General features: G+C 52.1%; 1 protein-coding gene across 1 annotated transcript in view; it reads left to right on the plus strand.

Moving 5' to 3' along the window:
• eef1g (eukaryotic translation elongation factor 1 gamma) overlaps positions 1-17,831 on the plus strand; it is a 62,171-nt gene that overhangs the window by 23,612 nt on the left and 20,728 nt on the right. The window contains exon 4 of the mRNA XM_038786260.1: positions 17,223-17,347. Within this exon, the coding sequence (XP_038642188.1) occupies positions 17,223-17,347 (125 nt within the window). The remainder of the gene's footprint in view (positions 1-17,222; positions 17,348-17,831) is intronic.

Genomic DNA, 17,831 nt, shown 5'->3' on the forward strand with positions numbered 1-17,831 from the left:
CCCATAATGTTCAAAAGGATTGGTGGGATTACAGGGGCAGGGTGGGGGAGTGGTTCTGGGTTGGAGATTTGCAATGGACTCTATGGGCCAAATGGCCTCCTTCTGCACTGTCGGGATTCTATGATTCTCAATCGTGCGTCAAGCACATGAGACCTGATCTGTTTCGACTGGTGGGGGTCTGATATTTGGGGACTGGTGGGGGTCTGATATTTGGGGACTGGTGGGGGTTGGATATTTGGGGGCTGGTTTAGCTCAGTTGGCTGGATTACTGGTTGGTGATGTAGTGAGGCCAACAGTGTGGGTTCAATTCCCATATGAGGTTATTCATGGAAGTTCTTCTCGGACCTTGCTCCTTGCCCTCTGGGTTAAAACTCCACCATTCAGCAGCCCATGGGCATCTGGGACTGGGTGACTTGGACATTGAATGGTGGGGTGAAAGGAGAGAAGGAAAAGTGACTGGAAATGGTTACTGACTAACTATAAACTGGAGTTTCTGACCTTTTTTCCTCTTGTCAATGGGCAATGGTGCAGCTTGTCCAACAGGGGGCAGCAAGGCCTCAGTCTGAAACCTGAACAACACTGCAAGCCGAAGCTGTTCAACTCTCCAGGAGAACCTCTATGTTTATTCCAGGATTTCAGGAATTCTAGGTTCTCTGGCTGTGTTAATGAAAATGGCCTTTCTTGTCTTTTAACTATCTTGTCAATTCTTGCATTAGAATTTAAGATTAAAAAAAAGTGCCATTTGCCACCTTCCACCCAAGCCCCCTCTCCTCCATTTGGTACAATTGTGGCTAATCACAGAATCCCTATCGTGCAGTAGAGGCCATTCGGCCCATCTTAAAGCCTTAATTTCCCCCCCCTCCTCCATATCCACTCATCCTGTCATCAAATTTGTCCAACTTGACCCTGGATATCTTTGGTGATGCAGCAGGCTCCACATGCTCGTTGGATATAGAAGTCCAAAGCTTCTGAAGTGTTGGTAACGAGCAATATTAGCTTGATTCTCATGGCCAGTCAAAATTGCACTCCTCCTTTCTGAACCCTGACTTGTGCTCAGGGCTGCCAGTTTTCAAACGTATTCCCATAAACAGCACCTTCCCCTGATGTGTTGGGTATGCTGGGTCTGTGAGGACTGCGTTTACCCAGAGCAGTAACTGGACAGGGCTACCAACACCTGTAGAAGTACAACTCTATTTATTTACTATGACTTTTAAACACACTTGCCTGTGTGGTCGACACGGTTATGTTGACTGCAGACTTGTGCCTAACCTGACCAGCCTATACTGCTGGCACATGGTAGATGTTCGTGCTACTGACTGTGGGCCTCTGTCTGTCTGAGGGCTGCATCCTGAATGAGCGGGAAAACTAGTGCCCGCTGGCTTTATAGTGACCGTGCCGTATCTGGTGATTGGCTGCTGTGTTCTGTGTGATTGGTCTTGCAGTGTTCATCAGTGTGTCTGTGCCCATCATATACTGATGTGTATAGTATGACATCCCCTTGGGTGATAGTATTTCCATCAGGTTAACTTGTTTAAATTCTGGGGGGGGGGGGGGGGGTCCTGGTTATGTGAATTACAATGGTTTGCACTGTTGCCTTCACAGCTCCCAAAGTCCCAGATTGGGTCACTCTGTGCGAGTCGGCACGTTTCTACCAGTGTCTGCGTGAGTTTCCTCCAGGTACTGCAGTTCCTCCCACAAGTCCCGAAAACCATGCCTGTAGGTGAATTGGACATTCTGAATTCTCCCTCTGTGTACCCGACAGTGCTGGAATGTGGCGACTAGGGGATTTTCAAGTAACTTCATTGCTGTGTGAATGTAACCAACGGTGCAAAGATTATTATTTTATACAATAGGGGTAGATGAGCCTGATTTAATGGAAGGATTTGGAGAGGGGTAGGATGATGGTAGTGAGTGAGATCTGAAATGCTGATCAACCTGATGTTAACTGGGACATGTCCTGCTCTGTGGGAAGGTACAACGAATCTTGGGGGATGTTGCTGGCTGGGCCAGCTTTGCCAGTTTCCTAATTGCCCTTGGAACACAGACTCTCTTGGCCATTTCAGAGGGCAGCTAAGAGTCAACCACATTGCTATGGGTGTGAAGTCCCATTCAAGCCAGCCGAGGTGAGGACTGCAGATTTCTTTCCTTGAGGGACGTGGGGTTTTTTACAGCAAAATACCTCTGGTTTCATGGTCATTCACTGCCACGTGTGATTTGAACCTGGGTCCCTCTGGATCTCTAGATTCTTAGTCCAGATGACAATGTACGGACCCACACCCCCCACTTCATTTTATACAGCACATTTAAGGATCAGGCATAGGAAGAGTCCCTTTTTGGAGCTTTCTCTGATCACCTACCCACCAACTCCTTCCTGCACTAAACTCTACAACCCGATTCACTGGGTATCCAAAATCTGTCTGGGAATTGTCAGTACAACAGCTGAGAATCCACTGTCCCCTAGGGAAGAGTTCCAAAGATTCAGACTTTGAAGAAACTTCCCCATGTCCTCTTGAATGACTGATCCCTGTTCTGAGACTTCGTTCTGGATTTCTCTGCTTGGGGGGTGGGGTGGGGGGGGGGGGGGGGGGGGGGTGGGGGGGGGGGGGAAGAGATCTGCCCCATCAAACCCCCAAATAATTTTTTCCCCCTTCTCCCCCCTCTCTCCTTCCTTCCTTCTCCCCCCTCTCTCCTTCCTTCCTTCTCCCCCCCTCTCCTTCCTTCCTTCCTCCTCCCCCCCTCTCCTTCCTTCCTCCTCCCCCCTTCCTTCCTCCTCCCCCCTCTCTCCTTCCTTCCTCCTCCCCCCTCTCTCCTTCCTTCCTCCTCCCCCCCCTCTCTCCTTCCTTCCTCCTCCCCCCCTCTCTCCTTCCTTCCTCCTCCCCTCTCTCCTTCCTCCCCCCTCTCTCTTCCTTCCTTCCTCCCCCCCCTCTCTCCTTCCTTCCTTCCTCCCCCCTCTCTCCTTCCTTCCTCCTCCCCCCTCTCTCCTTCCTTCCTCCTCCCCCTCTCCTCCTTCCTCCTCCCCTCTCTCTCCTTCCTTCCTCCTCCCCCCCTCTCTCCTTCCTTCCTCCCTCCCCCTCTCTCCTTCCTCCCCCCCTCTCTCTCCTTCCTTCCTCCCCCCCTCTCTCCTTCCTTCCTCCCTCCCCCCCTCTCTTCCTTCCTCCTCCCCCCCTCTCTCCTTCCTCCCTCCCCCCCTCTCTCCTTCCTCCCTCCCCCCCTCTCTCCTTCCTCCCTCCCCCTCTCTCTCCTTCCTCCTCCCCCCACTCTCTCCTTCCTCCCTCCCCCCCTCTCTCTCCTTCCTCCCGCCCCCCTCTCCCTCCTTCCTTCCCTCCCCCCCTCTCTCTCCTCCCTCCCTCCCCCTCTCTCTCCCTCCCTCCCTCCCCCCTCTCTCTCCTTCCTCCCTCCCCCCCTCTCTCTCCTTCCTCCCTCCCCCCCTCTCTCTCCTTCCTCCCTCCCCCCCTCTCTCTCCTTCCTCCCTCCCCCCTCTCTCTCCTTCCTCCCTCCCCCCTCTCTCTCCTTCCTCCCTCCCCCCTCTCTCTCCTTCCTCCTCCCCCTCTCTCTCTCCTTCCTCCCTCCCCCCTCTCTCTCCTTCCTCCTCCTCCCCTCTCTCTCCTTCCTCCCTCTCCCCCTCTCTCTCCGTCCTTCCCTCCCCCCCTCTCTCTCCTTCCTTCCCTCTCCCCCCTCTCTCTCCTTCCTCCCTCCCCCCTCTCTCTCCGTCCTCCCTCCCCCCCTCTCTCTCCTTCCTCCCTCCCCCCCTCTCTCTCCTTCCTCCCTCCCCCCCTCTCTCATCCTTCCTCCCTCCCCCCCTCTCTCTCCTTCCTCCCTCCCCCCCCTCTCTCTCCTTCCTCCTCCCCCCCCTCTCTCTCCTTCCTCCTCCCCCCCTCTCTCTCCTTCCTCCCTCCCCCCCTCTCTCCTCCTTCCTCCTCCCCCCCTCTCTCTCCTTCCTCCCTCCCCCCCTCTCTCCTTCCTCCCTCCCCCCCTCTCTCTCCTTCCTCCCTCCCCCCCTCTCTCTCCTTCCTCCCTTCCCCCCCTCTCTCTCCTTCCTCCCTCCCCCCCTCTCTCTCTCCTTCCTCCCTCCCCCCCTCTCTCTCCTTCCTCCCTCCCCCCCTCTCTCTCCTCCTCCCTCCCCCCCTCTCTCTCTCCTTCCTCCCTCCCCCCCTCTCTCCTTCCTTCCTCCCTCCCCCCCTCTCTCTCCTTCCTCCCTCCCCCCCTCTCTCTCCTTCCTCCCTCCCCCCCCTCTCTCTCCTTCCTCCCTCCCCCCCTCTCTCTCCTTCCTCCCTCCCCCCCCTCTCTCTCCTTCCTCCCTCCCCCTCTCTCTCCTTCCTCCCTCCCCCCCTCTCTCTCCTTCCTCCCTCCCCCCCTCTCTCTCCTTCCTCCCTCCCCCCCCTCTCTCTCCTTCCTCCCTCCCCCCCTCTCTCTCCTTCCTCCCTCCCCCCTCTCTCTCCTTCCTCCCTCCCCCCCTCTCTCTCCTTCCTCCCTCCCCCCCTCTCTCTCCTTCCTCCCTCCCCCCCTCTCTCTCCTTCCTCCCTCCCCCCCTCTCTCTCCTTCCTCCTCCCCCCCTCTCTCTCCTTCCTCCCTCCCCCCCCTCTCTCTCCTTCCTCCCTCCCCCCCTCTCTCTCCTTCCTCCCTCCCCCCCTCTCTCTCCTTCCTCCCTCCCCCCCTCTCTCTCCTTCCTCCCTCCCCCCCTCTCTCTCCTTCCTCCCTCCCCCCCCTCTCTCTCTCCTTCCTCCCTCCCCCCCCTCTCTCTCCTTCCTCCCTCCCCCCCTCTCTCTCCTTCCTCCCTCCCCCCCTCTCTCTCCTTCCTCCCTCCCCCCCTCTCTCTCCTTCCTCCCTCCCCCCCTCTCTCTCCTTCCTCCCTCCCCCCCTCTCTCTCCTTCCTCCTCCCCCCTCTCTCTCCTTCCTCCCTCCCCCCCTCTCTCTCCTTCCTCCCTCCCCCCCTCTCTCCTCCTCCCTCCCTCCCCCCCTCTCTCTCCTTCCTCCCTCCCCCCCTCTCTCTCCTTCCTCCCTCCCCCCCTCTCTCCTCTTCCTCCCTCCCCCCCTCTCTCTCCTTCCTCCCTCCCCCCCTCTCTCTCTCCTTCCTCCCCCCCCCTCTCTCTCCTTCCTCCCTCCCCCCCTCTCTCTCCTTCCTCCCTCCCCCCCTCTCTCTCCTTCCTCCCTCCCCCCCTCTCTCTCCTTCCTCCCTCCCCCCCTCTCCTCCTCCTTCCTCCCTCCCCCCCTCTCATCTCCTTCCTCCCTCCCCCCCTCTCTCACTCCTTCCTCCCTCCCCCCCTCTCTCTCCTTCCTCCCTCCCCCCCCTCTCTCCTCCTTCCCTCCCTCCCCCCCCTCTCTCCTCCTTCCTCCCTCCCCCCCTCTCTCTCCTTCCTCCCTCCCCCCCTCTCTCCTTTCCTCCCTCCCCCCCGCTCTCCGTCCTTCCTCCCCCCCCCCCTCTCTCTCCTTCCTCCCTCCCCCCCTCTCTCTCCTTCCCTCCCTCCCCCCCTCTCTCCTTCCTCCCTCCCCCCCTCTCTCTCCTTCCTCCCTCCCCCCCTCTCTCTCTCCTTCCTCCCTCCCCCCCCTCTCTCTCCCCTTCCTCACCTCTCTCCCTCCGCCCCCCTCTTCCCCTCTCTCTCTCTCTCTCTCTTCCCCCCTTCCCCCTCCCTCTCTCTCTCTCCTCTCCTTCCCCCCCCTTCCCTCTCTCCCATCTCTCTCTCTCTCTCCTTTCCCCCTCTCCCTCTCTCTCTCTCTCTCTCCATCTCTCCTTCCCTCTCTCCCTCTCCTCTCTCTCTCTCCTTCCCTCTCTCCCTCTCTCTCTCTCTCTCCTTCTCCCTCCTCTGCGTGGGACAGTGTTTCTTGTAGCATGTGAATGCTGCTGGTCCAGTAGATTCACTGACCCAACCTGTGACCTTATTCATGGCCAAGGTGGAAAAAGGAATAAAAGATGTAGTTTTTGACTCTGGGAGCAGGGCAAGGTTGCCAAACAGTGATGTAAAAGGCGTGCGACCCAGCCAGTGGGACTACATGGGTTGTAGTCTTGCATGATTCCTGCCAGGGTGGAGCTGCAGGCAGCCTGTCTTTGCAAAGGAAGTTTCTGTGTGATTAGGACATCCTGTTTATAATGTGAAGGCTGTGTGTTAGTTCCTGAGCACTCCTCCCAATCTGCCAGTAGTGGGTGAGGCTGGGAGATCTCCCAGCGGCTGGTGTAAACGTGCATCTTGTCTTGTGGGGGAGAGGGCAATGAAGTGTTTGGTTTGTGGAGCCGTGATTATTGTTAACACTAGAGCAAACATTCCCTCTGATTTTTCTCTCTCTCTCCTCCTGCCCCATCCCTTTTTTGAAATAATTTTTATTGAAAAATTTTGAATTTATACAACAATAACGCACCATAGTAAAATACCAAAAATAACAATAATATTAACAATCTTAAACATTCGCCCCACCTCCATGAACAACACAGCATTTTAACAACAACGCAAATTAACACAATATAAAGTTACAGAATAGACACTACAATAAGGAACCCCCCCCCCCCGGGTTGCTGCTGCTATTGACCAAGTTACCTATCTTTGAGCCAGGAAGTCCAGAAAAGGCTGCCATCGTTTATAGAACCCTTGTATTGATCCCCTCAGGGAAAATTTGACCCTTTCCAATTTCATAAATCCCGCCATGTCACTGATCCAGGTCTCCACACTTGGGGGCCTTGCATCCTTCCACTGTAGCAGAATCCTTTGTCGGGCTACTAGGGGCGCAAAGGCCAGGACACCGGCCTCTTTCACCTCCTGCACTCCCGGCTCTACCGCAACTCCAAAAATCGCGAGTCTTGACCCTGGATCCAACCACCCTCGACACCATCCCCGCCACCCCCTTCCAGAATTCTTCCAGTGCTGGGCATGCCCAGAACATATGGGCGTGGTTCGCTGGACTCTCCGAACATCTGGTGCACCTGTCCTCACCCCCCCCCCCCCCCCAAAGAACCTACTCATCCTAGTCCCGGACATGTGGGCCCGGTGCAGCACCTTGAATTGGATGAGACTAAGCCTCTCACATGAGGAGGAAGAGTTGACTCTCCAAGGCATCCGCCCAAGTCCCGTCCTCTATCTGCTCCCCAAGTTCCTCCTCCCATTTAGCCTTCAGCTCCTCCACTGACGACTCCTCCACCTCCTGCATTACCTTATAAATGTCAGACACCTTCCCCTCTCCGACCCACACCCCGAAAGCACTCTGTCCATCGTCCCCCGCGACGGCAGCAGAGGGAATCCCTCTACTTGCAGCCTAGCAAACGCCTTTACCTGCAAGTATCTGAACATGTTCCCTTGGAAGGCCAAATTTATCTTCCAGTTCCCCCAGGCCCGCAAACCTCCCGCCAATAAACAGGTCCCTCAATTTGCTGATGCCTGCCCTTTGCCACCCCCTAAATCCCCCATCCTTGTTACCCGGGATGAACCGATGGTTGCCACCCAGTGGAGCCTCCATCGAGCCCCCTGTTTCCCCCGATGCCGTCTCCACTGTCCCCAGATTCTTAGGGTCGCCGCCACCACCGGGCTCGTGGTATGCCTCTTGGGGGAGAACGGCAACGGTGCCGTTACCATGGCACCCAGGCTCGTACCTCTACATGACGCCATCTCCATTCTTTTCCATGCTGCCCCTCCATCACCCATTTACGCACCGTTGACACATTGGCTGCCCAATAGTACCCCAGAAGGTTGGGCAGCGCCAGCCTCTATCCCTCCCTCGCTCCAGGAACACCCTCTTCACTCTCGGAGTCCCATGCGCCCACACAAAGCTCAAAATACTGCTCGTCACTCTCTTAAAGAAGGCCCTGGGGATAAAGATGGGCAGGCACTGAAAGAGGATCAAGAACCTCGGAAGCACCGTCATTTTGACGGACTGTACCCTCCCGGCCAACGATAATGGCAGCATGTCCCACCTCTTGAACTCCTCCTCCATCTGATCTACAAGTCTGGTGAAGTTATAGAACATAGAACATAGAACGATACAGTGCAGTACAGGCCCTTCGGCCCTCGATGTTGCACCGACATGGAAAAAAAACTAAAGGCCATCTAACCTACACTATGCCCTTATCATCCATATGCTTATCCAACAAATTTTTAAATGCCCTCAATGTTGGCGAGTTCACTACTGTTGCAGGTAGGGCATTCCACGGCCTCACCACTCTTTGCGTAAAAAAAACCCACCTCTGACCTCTGTCCTATATCTATTACCCCTCAATTTAAGGCTATGTCCCCTCGTGATAGCCACCTCCATCCGCGGGAGAAGGCTCTCGCTGTCCACCCTATCTAACCCTCTGATCATTTTGTATGCCTCTATTAGGTCACCTCTTAACCTTCTCTCTAACGAAAACAACCTCAAGTCCATCAGCCTTTCCTCATAAGATTTTCCCTCCATACCAGGCAACATCCTAGTAAATCTCCTCTGCACCCGTTCCAAAGCTTCCACGTCCTTCCTATAATGAGGCGACCAGAACTGTACGCAATACTCCAAATGCGGCCGTACTAGAGTTTTGTACAACCTCATGGCTCCGGAACTCAATCCCTCTACCAATAAAGGCCAACACACCGTAGGCCTTCTTCACAACCCTATCAACCTGGGTGGCAACTTTCAGGGATCTATGTACATGGACACCGAGATCCTTCTGCTCATCCACACTACCAAGAATTTTACCATTAGCCAAATATTCCGCATTCCTGTTATTCTTTCCAAAGTGAATCACCTCACACTTCTCCACATTAAACTCCATTTGCCACCTCTCAGCCCATTTATAAAAATGACAAACAGCAACGGCCCCAGAACAGATCCTTGTGGTACGCCACTCGTAACTGAACTCCATTCTGAACATTTCCCATCAACTACCACTCTCTGTCTTCTTTCAACTAGCCAATTTCTGATCCACATCTCTAAATCACCCACAATCCCCAGCCTCCGTATTTTCTGCAATAGCCGACCGTGGGGAACCTTATCAAACGCTTTACTGAAATCCATATACACCACATCAACTGCTCTACCCTCGTCTACCTGTTCAGTCACCTCAAAGAACTCGATAAGGTTTGTGAGGCATGTCCTACCCTTCACAAAACCATGCTGACTAATCATATTATTCCTATCTAGATGATTATAAATCGTATCTTTTATAATCCTCTCCAAGACTTTACCCACCACAGACGTTGGGCTCACCGGCCTATAGTTACCGGGGTTATCTCTACTCCCCTTCTTGAACAAAGGGACCACATTTGCTATCCTCTAGTCCTCTGGCACTATTCCTGTAGCCAATGATGACCTAAAAATCAAAGCCAAAGGCTCTGCAATCTCTTCCCTGGCTTCCCAGAGAATCCTAGGATAAATCCCATCCGGCCCCGGGGACTTATCTATTTTCACCTTGTCCAGAATTGCCAACACTTCTTCCCTACGCACCTCAATGCCATCTATTCTAATAGCCTGGGTCTCAGCATTCTCCTCCACAATATTATCTTTTTCTTGAGTGAATACTGACAAAGTATTCATTTAGTATCTCGCTTATCTCCTCAGCCTCCACACACAACTTCCCACCACTGTCCTTGACTGGCCCTACTCTTACCCTAGTCATTCTTTTATTCCTGACATACCTATAGAAAGCTTTTGGGTTTTCCTTGATCCTACCAGCCAAAGACTTCTCATGTCCTCTCCTTGCTCGTCTCAGCTCTCTTTAGGTCCTTCCTCGCTTCCTTGTAACTATCAAGCGCCCCAACTGAAACTTCACGCCTCATCTTCACATAGGCCTCCTTCTTCCTCTTAACAAGAGATTCCACTTCTTTGGTAAACCACGGTTCCCTCGCTCGACCCCTTCCTCCCTGCCTGACTGGTACATACTATCAAGAACATGCAATAGCTGTTCCTTGAACAAGCTCCACATATCCAGTGTGCCCAACCCTTGCAGCCTACTTCTCCAACCAACACATCCTAAGTCATGTCTAATGGCATCATAATTGCCCTTCCCCCAGCTATAACTCTTGCCCTGCGGGGTATCCTTATCCCTTTCCATCACTAACGTAAAAGTCACCGAATTGTGGTCACTGTTTCCAAAGTGCTCACCTACCTCCAGATCTAACACCTGGCCTGGTTCATTACCCAAAACCAAATCCAAAGTGGCCTCACCTCTTGTTGGCCTGTCAACATATTGTGTCAGAAAACCCTCCTCCACACATTGTACAAAGAACGACCCATCCAATGTACTCGAACTATATCTTTTCCAGTCAATATTAGGAAAGTTTTTTTTTTAAAATTTAGATTATCCAATTATTATTTCCAATTAAGGGGCAATTTAGCATGGCCAATCCACCTACTCTGCACATTTTTGGGTTGTGGGGGCGAAACCCACGCAGACACTGGGAGAATGTGCAAACTCCACACGGACAGTGACCTAGAGCCGGGATCAAACCTGGGACCTCAGCGCCGTGAGGTGGTTGTGGTAACCACTAGGCCACCGTGCTGCCCAATATTAGGAAAGTTAAAGTCTCCCATAACAACTACCCTGTTACTTTCGCTCTTTTCCAGAATCATCTTCGCCATCCTTTCCTCTACATCTCTAGAACTATTAGGTGGCCTATAGAAAACTCCCAGCAGTGTGACCTCTCCTTTCCTGTTTCTAACCTCAGCCCATACTACCTCGGAAGAAGAGTCCCCATCTAGCATCCTTTCTGCCACCGTAATACTGTCCTTGACTAGCAGCGCCACACCTCCCCCTCTTTTGCCCCCTTCTCTGACCTTACTAAAGCACCTAAACCCCGGAACCTGCAACAACCATTCCTGTCCCTGCTCTATCCATGTCTCTGAAATGGCCACAACATCGAAGTCCCAGGTACCAACCCATGCTGCCAGTTCCCCTACCTTATTTCGTATACTCCTGGCATTGAAATAGACACACTTCAAACCACAGACCTGAACACTGCCGCCCTCCTGCGAAGTCAAATCTGTGCTCCTGACCCCTCTACTGTCAATCTCTCGCACCCCAAAACTACAATCCAGATTCCCATGCCCCTGCTGAATTAGTTTAAACCCCCCCCCCAAGAGTACTAACAAATCCCCCCCCCCCCCGGATATTGGTGCCCCTCCGGTTCAGATGTAGACCATCCTGTCTATAGAAGTCCCACCTTCCCCAGAAAGAGCCCCAGTTATCCAGAAATCTGAATCCCTCCTGCCTGCACCATCCCTGTAGCCACGTGTTTAATTGCTCTCTCTCCCTATTCCTCATCTCACTATCACGTGGCACGGGCAACAACCCAGAGATAACAACTCTGTTTGTTCTCGCTCTGAGCTTCCATCCTAGCTCCCCAAAGGCCTGCCTGACATCCTTGTCCCCTTTCCTACCTATGTCGTTAGTGCCAATGTGGACTACGACTTGGGGCTGCTCCCCCTCCCCCTTAAGGACCCGGAAAACACGATCCGAGACATCACGTACCCTTGCACCTGGGAGGCAACATACCAAACGTGAGTCTCTCTCGCTCCCACAATCTCCTATCTGTGCCCCTGACTATTGAGTCTCCAATTACTAATGTTCTACTCCTTTCCCCCCTTCCCTTCTGAGCAACAGGGACAGACTCCGTGCCAGAGGCCCGTACCCCATGGCTTACCCCTGGTAAGTCCCCCCCCCCCCACTATTATCCAAAACTGTATACTTGTTACTCAGGGGAACGACCGCAGGGGGTCCCTGCACTGACTGATTCTTCCCAGTCCCTCTTACAGTTACCCATCTATCTCCAGTCTTTGGTGTAACTACTTCCCTGAAGCTCCTATCTATGACCCCCTCTGCCTCCCGAATGATCCGAAGTTCATCCAGCTCAAGCTCCAGGTCCCTAACACGGTTTTTGAGGAGCTGGAGTTTGGTGCACTTCCCACAGATGAAATCAGCAGGGACACTGACAGCGTCCCTCACCTCAAACATTCTGCAGGAGGAGCATTGTACTGCCTTCCCTGACATCACCTCTAGATTAATAAAAAAACAAGAAAAAGAAAGGAAGAGCTTACCTGATATTACCTCAAACCCTGATCCCGCTGAAAGGTAAGCAAATTTAAAGGCACTCACTCACCTTCACGACAGGCCCCTGCTCCCGCTTCCCAACCACCGTGGGGTGGGGGGGTTAGTTAGAGGAGGAGGTAGGGTGGGAAACACTCAGTGTTTCAGGTTTAACTGTCACTTGCCAACAGCCCCTCCACAAACCACCTTTAACTTAGGCTGACCGCACTGCACGTATGCAAATTTCCCCAGAACAGCTGATCAGTAGCTCTGCTCTGCTGCCCTCTGCTTGTGAAGAGTCCCCCAGTCCCTGGCCACCTGCACCCCCAGGTACCTAAAGCTCTCCCCTGCCCACCTAAGCGGGAGCCTACCAATTCCTTCCTCCTCGTCTCCAGGGTGCACCACAAACACCTCGCTCTTGCCTAAATTTAATTTATAACCTGAAAAGGTCCCAAACTCAGCTAGCAACTCCATCACTCCCGGCATCCCTCCCACTGGGTCCGCCACATACAGTAACAGGTCATCGGCATACAACGACACCCTATGTTCCTCTCTACCTCGCACCAAGCCTCTCCACCTCTCTGAATCCCTCAACGCCATCGCCAGCGGCTCGATTGCCAGTGCAAACAACAAGGGGGACAGGGGGCAACCCTGCCTGGTCTCTCGGTAAAGCCGGAAGTACTCCGACCTCCTCCCATTCATGGCCACACACGCCATTGGGGCCTCGTATAACAGCCTTACCCATCTAATGAACCCTTCACCAAATCCAAACCTCCCCAACACCTCCCATAGGTACCCCACTCCACTCTATCGAAGGCCTTCTCTGCATCTCGTGCCACAACTATCTCTGCCTCCCCCTCAATCGCCGGTATCATGATGACATTCAACAATCTCTGCACATTCGTGTTCAGCTGCCTTCCCTTCACGAAACCTGTCTGGTCCTCGTGCACAACCCCTGGCACACAGTCCTCTATCCTGGTGGCCAGGACCATAGCATCCACGTTGAGGAGAGATATGGGCCTGTATGAACCACCACCTGCCCCATCCCTGATAACAAAGGTGGCAATCCAATGCAGTGCTGTGATATTTCAGATTGGATGTTGAAACCAAGGCCCCTTCTGCCTGCCCAGGTGAACAAAGACTCCACAAAGAGCTAAAGTACAGCACAGGAACAGGCCCTTCGGCCCTCCAAGCCTGTGCCGATTATGATGCCCTAACTTTAAAAAAAAAACTTCTGCCCTTACTCTGTCCGTATCTTCTATTTTCTCCATATTCATGTATCTATCCAGATGCCTCTTAAATGTTGCTAATGTGCCAGCTTCCACCACATCCTCTGGCAGCGCGTCCCAGGCAGGCACTCTGTGAAAACCTACCTTGCACATCTCCCTTAAACTTTCCCCCTCTCACCTTGAACCTTTGCCCCCTTGTTATTGACACTTCTACCCTTGGAAAATGCCTCTGACTATCCACCCTGTCTATGCCTCTCATAATTTTGTAGACCTCCTATCAATCAGGTCTCCCCTTGGTCTCTTTTTTTTTTTCTTTCCAGTGAAAACCATCCTCTTTTATTCAACCTCTCCTCTGAGCCAACATCCTTCTTTGCACTCTCCCCAAAGCTTCCACGTCGTTTTGATAATGTGGTGATCAGAACTGCACGCCGTAACCCAAATGCGTCCTAACCAAGGTTTTGTATAGCTGCAACATAATTTCCCAACTCTTGTACTGCGTGCCCTGGCTGATGAAGGTCACATGACTACTTAATCCCCTTGGCCACTTGAGTTGCCACCTTTGGGGAACTGTGTACCTGCGCACCCAGATCCCTCTGTTAACCTTTAAGAAGAGTAGTGGAGTTTCCCCTCGTGTATGGGAAATGTTTATTGAACATGGTTAAAGAAACCATTATCTGGTGATTGTCATTTCTGTGTGGGGGAGCTTGCTGTGTGCAAGCCTGCATTTCCCAGTGACGGGAAAGTGCTTTGGGATGTCCTCTTTGGGGGCACTGATCTTTAATTAGTGGATCTCATTCGAGGAAGCTTTTACCTTGCCTCTTGGGGATAATCCAGTTTCTTTATTATAATAATAATAATCGCTTATTGCCACAAGTAGGGTTCAATGAAGTTACTGTGAAAAGCCCCTAGTCCCCACATTCCGGCGTGTGTTTGGGGAGGCCGGTACGGGAATTGAACCCACGCTGCTGGCCTTATTCTGCATTGCAACCCAGCTGTTTAGCCCACTGTGCTAAACCAGCCACTTAATTGAGGATCTTTAATTGAGGATCGCACTCTAGTTTGGAAGAAAATCCGAAAAGCCTCGAGTTGGGTCTGTTTTATTGAACTCTTAATGTTCCTTGTGTAAAATACATAGATTTATTCCTGAGCCCATCCAATAACGCTGGAAGGTTGCTGTTCTCCGAAGTTTGATCAGTATTTGGAGGGCACAGGTTTGGTTCAGTCTCCATTGTTGAACCAGTGTTTAAGATTGGAAGTTGGGGACTTTTCAGTAGCTGATGTATATCTTGTTGGCTGCTTATTCCAGGCTTCTGTGGGAGTAGTCTTGGCAGATGTTCTGCAGCTGCTGTGCACTTGCACAGGAGCACAGTTAGAGGCTCACTACCTTAAGTAACACTCGCTGTAAGATTTGGATCAAAAGACTTTTATTTAAGACTCTTTTAAGCTGAGGAATAAGAACATTGCTATTTTAACAGACTCTGTTGCTGCTCTCGTTGTGGAAATTTTATTATTTAAAAAAAGTATTTTTATTAATGTTTTGCAGAATTTTTCATAACAGTAGTAACAATAACAAAACAAACAAGTTAACATTAACATAATGTAAAAATAGAATATGCAATAACAATTAAATAGCTATTAACCCACGTGACCCAGTCTTCCCACACTATCCCAATGAAGCACTCACCCCCCCCCCCCCTCTGATTGCTGCTGCTGACATTTCAAATTTTCCCCAAGAAAGTCGCCGAACGGCTGCCACCTCCGAGAGAACCCTAGCATAGACCCTCTTAAGGCAAACTTTATTTTCTCGAGGCTGAGAAACCCAGCCATGTCGTTAACCCAAGTCTCTACGCTTGGGGAGGGGGGGGGGAGAGACTCTGTCTCCGGGCTACTAGGGAGGCAAATGCCAAGACTTGGGACTCTTTCGCCCGCTGAACTCCCGGGTCATCTGACACTCCAGAGATCGCTATCTGTGGACTCTGTACCCCCTGTGTTAAGCACCTTTGACATTGCCCTCGTGAGCCCTTGCCAGAACTCTCCAAGCTCTGGGCATGCCCACAACATGTGGACATGGTTTGCAGGGCTGCCCTTGCACCTCATACAACTGTCTTCTGCCCCAAAAAACTTGCTCACTCTTGCTGCTGTCATGTGTGCCTGGTGGACCACCTTAAATTGAAATAGACTGAGCCTGGCACATGATGAGGAGGAATTACCTCTGCCCACAGAGCTGCTTCCAGCGTCTCGCCTAGCTCCTCTTCCAACTTGCCCTTGAGCTCCTCCATCGGGGTTTCCTCCGCCTCCTGTATTTCCTGTTGATATCTGACACCCTCCCCTTCCCCACCCAGGTGCCGGAGACCACCCTGTCCTGTATCCTCAGTGGCAGCAGTGTCGGAAAGGCCACTACCTGTTTTTCAGGAAGGCTCGTACTTGCAGATATTTAAAGGTGTTTCCTGGCAGCAGATTAGAATTGTCCTCTCACGCCTTCAAACTGGGAAAGCTTCTGTCTATGAACAGATCTCCCATCCTTCTGATGCCTGTCCTCTGCCAGCTTTGGAACCTACCATCCATCCTACCCGGGACAAACCTGTGGTTGTTGCATATCGGGGTCCAGACCGATGCTCCCTCCACATACTTGTACCTCCTCCACTCTAATCATAGCTATATTGGCTGTGGAAATTTATTGAGATCTTTTATTCTTCTCCTCCTCAGCCAACTGGCATTGGATAACCATGCAGTCCCTTCCAAAAAAAACCCTCCTCTTCCTTAACCTTTTGACTCTTTGTTTGATTGTTGGCTCTTGTTCACTGATGACTCTCCCTGCAGCCTCTTGCATTGATACTTGGCCCATCTGGTCTGCACTGACCCTCCTAAAGCGCTCCCTACCAGGCCCTCTCCCCCGCCCTATCTCCACAACCCCACCTAACCTTTGGACACTAAAGGGCAATGTAGCATTGCCAAATCACCTAACCTGCACATCTTTGGGACTGTGGAAGGAAACCGGAGGAAACCCATGCAGACACTGGGAGAAAGTGTAAACTCCACGAGGTCACCCAAGGCCAGAATCGGGTCCCTGGTGCTGAGGCAACAGTGCTAACCACTCTGCCACCATGCTGCCCCTTCTGATTGAAGGAGCTGTGCCCATTGCGAGTGTGGATACATCTAGGATGACTAAGGCAAATTAGCATGTCACTTGGGTGTATTGCTGACCTACTGTGATGCTCTGTCTCTTTTATATGCCCAGCATTAAGTATAGCATTTTGTTTGGAGAATTTGCTTTGCTAAAGAGCCTTCCATTGCTTCTAGATTAAGTAGCAAGCTTCCTCTAACAGCAGTGAGTTGATAGATTAGGTCATTTGTGGTAAAAGTGTATTTTGCAGGTTAATGTTTATGCTTTGGCATAGGGGATCATAGCCTCTTTCTGCACTGTAGAGATCCTATTTGGCCCATTGAGTCTGCACCAACCCTCCGAAGAATGCCCTATCCCTCTAACCCCACTAATCTTTGGGCACTAAGGGGCAATTTAGCACGGCCAATTCGCCTAACCTACACATTTTTGGACTGGGAGGAAACCCATGCAGAGGAGACTGCGCAAGCTCCACACAGTCAACCTGCTGTTGAGAGGCAGCAATGCTAACCACCATGCCATCCCATTTTTGCATTTGTGATGTATTCTCAGTAGCTTTGTCCTCCCAGTCCCCATCACCTACGGTCCTTTGCTTTTTGCACTCGTGGTAGCATCCAGGCCCTAAGCATTCCCTCCCTAAACCTTGTGTACCCCCATTTTTTCTTCTTCACCCTCATCTCTAACATACCCTTTTACAAAGCTCTTGGTTGTCTGCCACACGTGGCACAGTATCCAATTTTGACTGAATCGCAACTGCCAAGCCTCTGATGTTTTACTGTATTAAAACTACACATGCAAGTTTGTGCAAATAGTTTTTGTAATATTGGTCCACCAGTTGGTCTCACACTGTTTGGAGAAAGTATCTTGTGACTAGCTTCCCCCCTCTTCTCCTTTACAGTTAGCAGTGACGTGCTGAGAGGTTCTTCCAGAAAAGAAGCTGCCCTCGTTCAGCAATGGATCAACTTTGCTGAAAGTGAGCTTGCCCCTCCAGCTGCAGCCTGCGCCTTGAAGTTCAGCAAGATGGTAAGTCAGTCGCTTTAAGACTCTGCATTAGCCTGCAACCTATTCAATACAATCACCCACTTTAGCACTGCAGTCACCAGTTAGGCCAAAACACTGGAGGAGATTGATGCTGAGGGTGAGGTCGGAGACTGGGAATTCTGCAGGGAGCAGCTCCCAACCTGAATTCCTAAAGCCTGCTCGCCATTTATCAGGCACTGGGATACACTGTCCGACCTGGATGTGTCCAGCTCCAACAACACCAGCTTGACACCATTCAGGACCAGGAAGCCTGCTTGATTGGCACCCCATCCTCCACCTTAAATATTCACTCCCTCCATCACCAAGACAGTAGCAGCCGTGTGTACCATCTACAAGATGTACTGCAGAATTCACCAAGGCTCCTTAGCTAGCACCTTCCAATCCAGGTGAGGGCACCAGACACATAGGAGCACCACCTATCACATTCCCTTCCAAACCCCATGCCATCCTGACTTGGACATATATC

The sequence above is a fragment of the Scyliorhinus canicula genome, chromosome 27 (assembly GCF_902713615.1).
Source record: "Scyliorhinus canicula chromosome 27, sScyCan1.1, whole genome shotgun sequence".
In the NCBI taxonomy this organism is placed as follows: domain Eukaryota; kingdom Metazoa; phylum Chordata; class Chondrichthyes; order Carcharhiniformes; family Scyliorhinidae; genus Scyliorhinus; species Scyliorhinus canicula.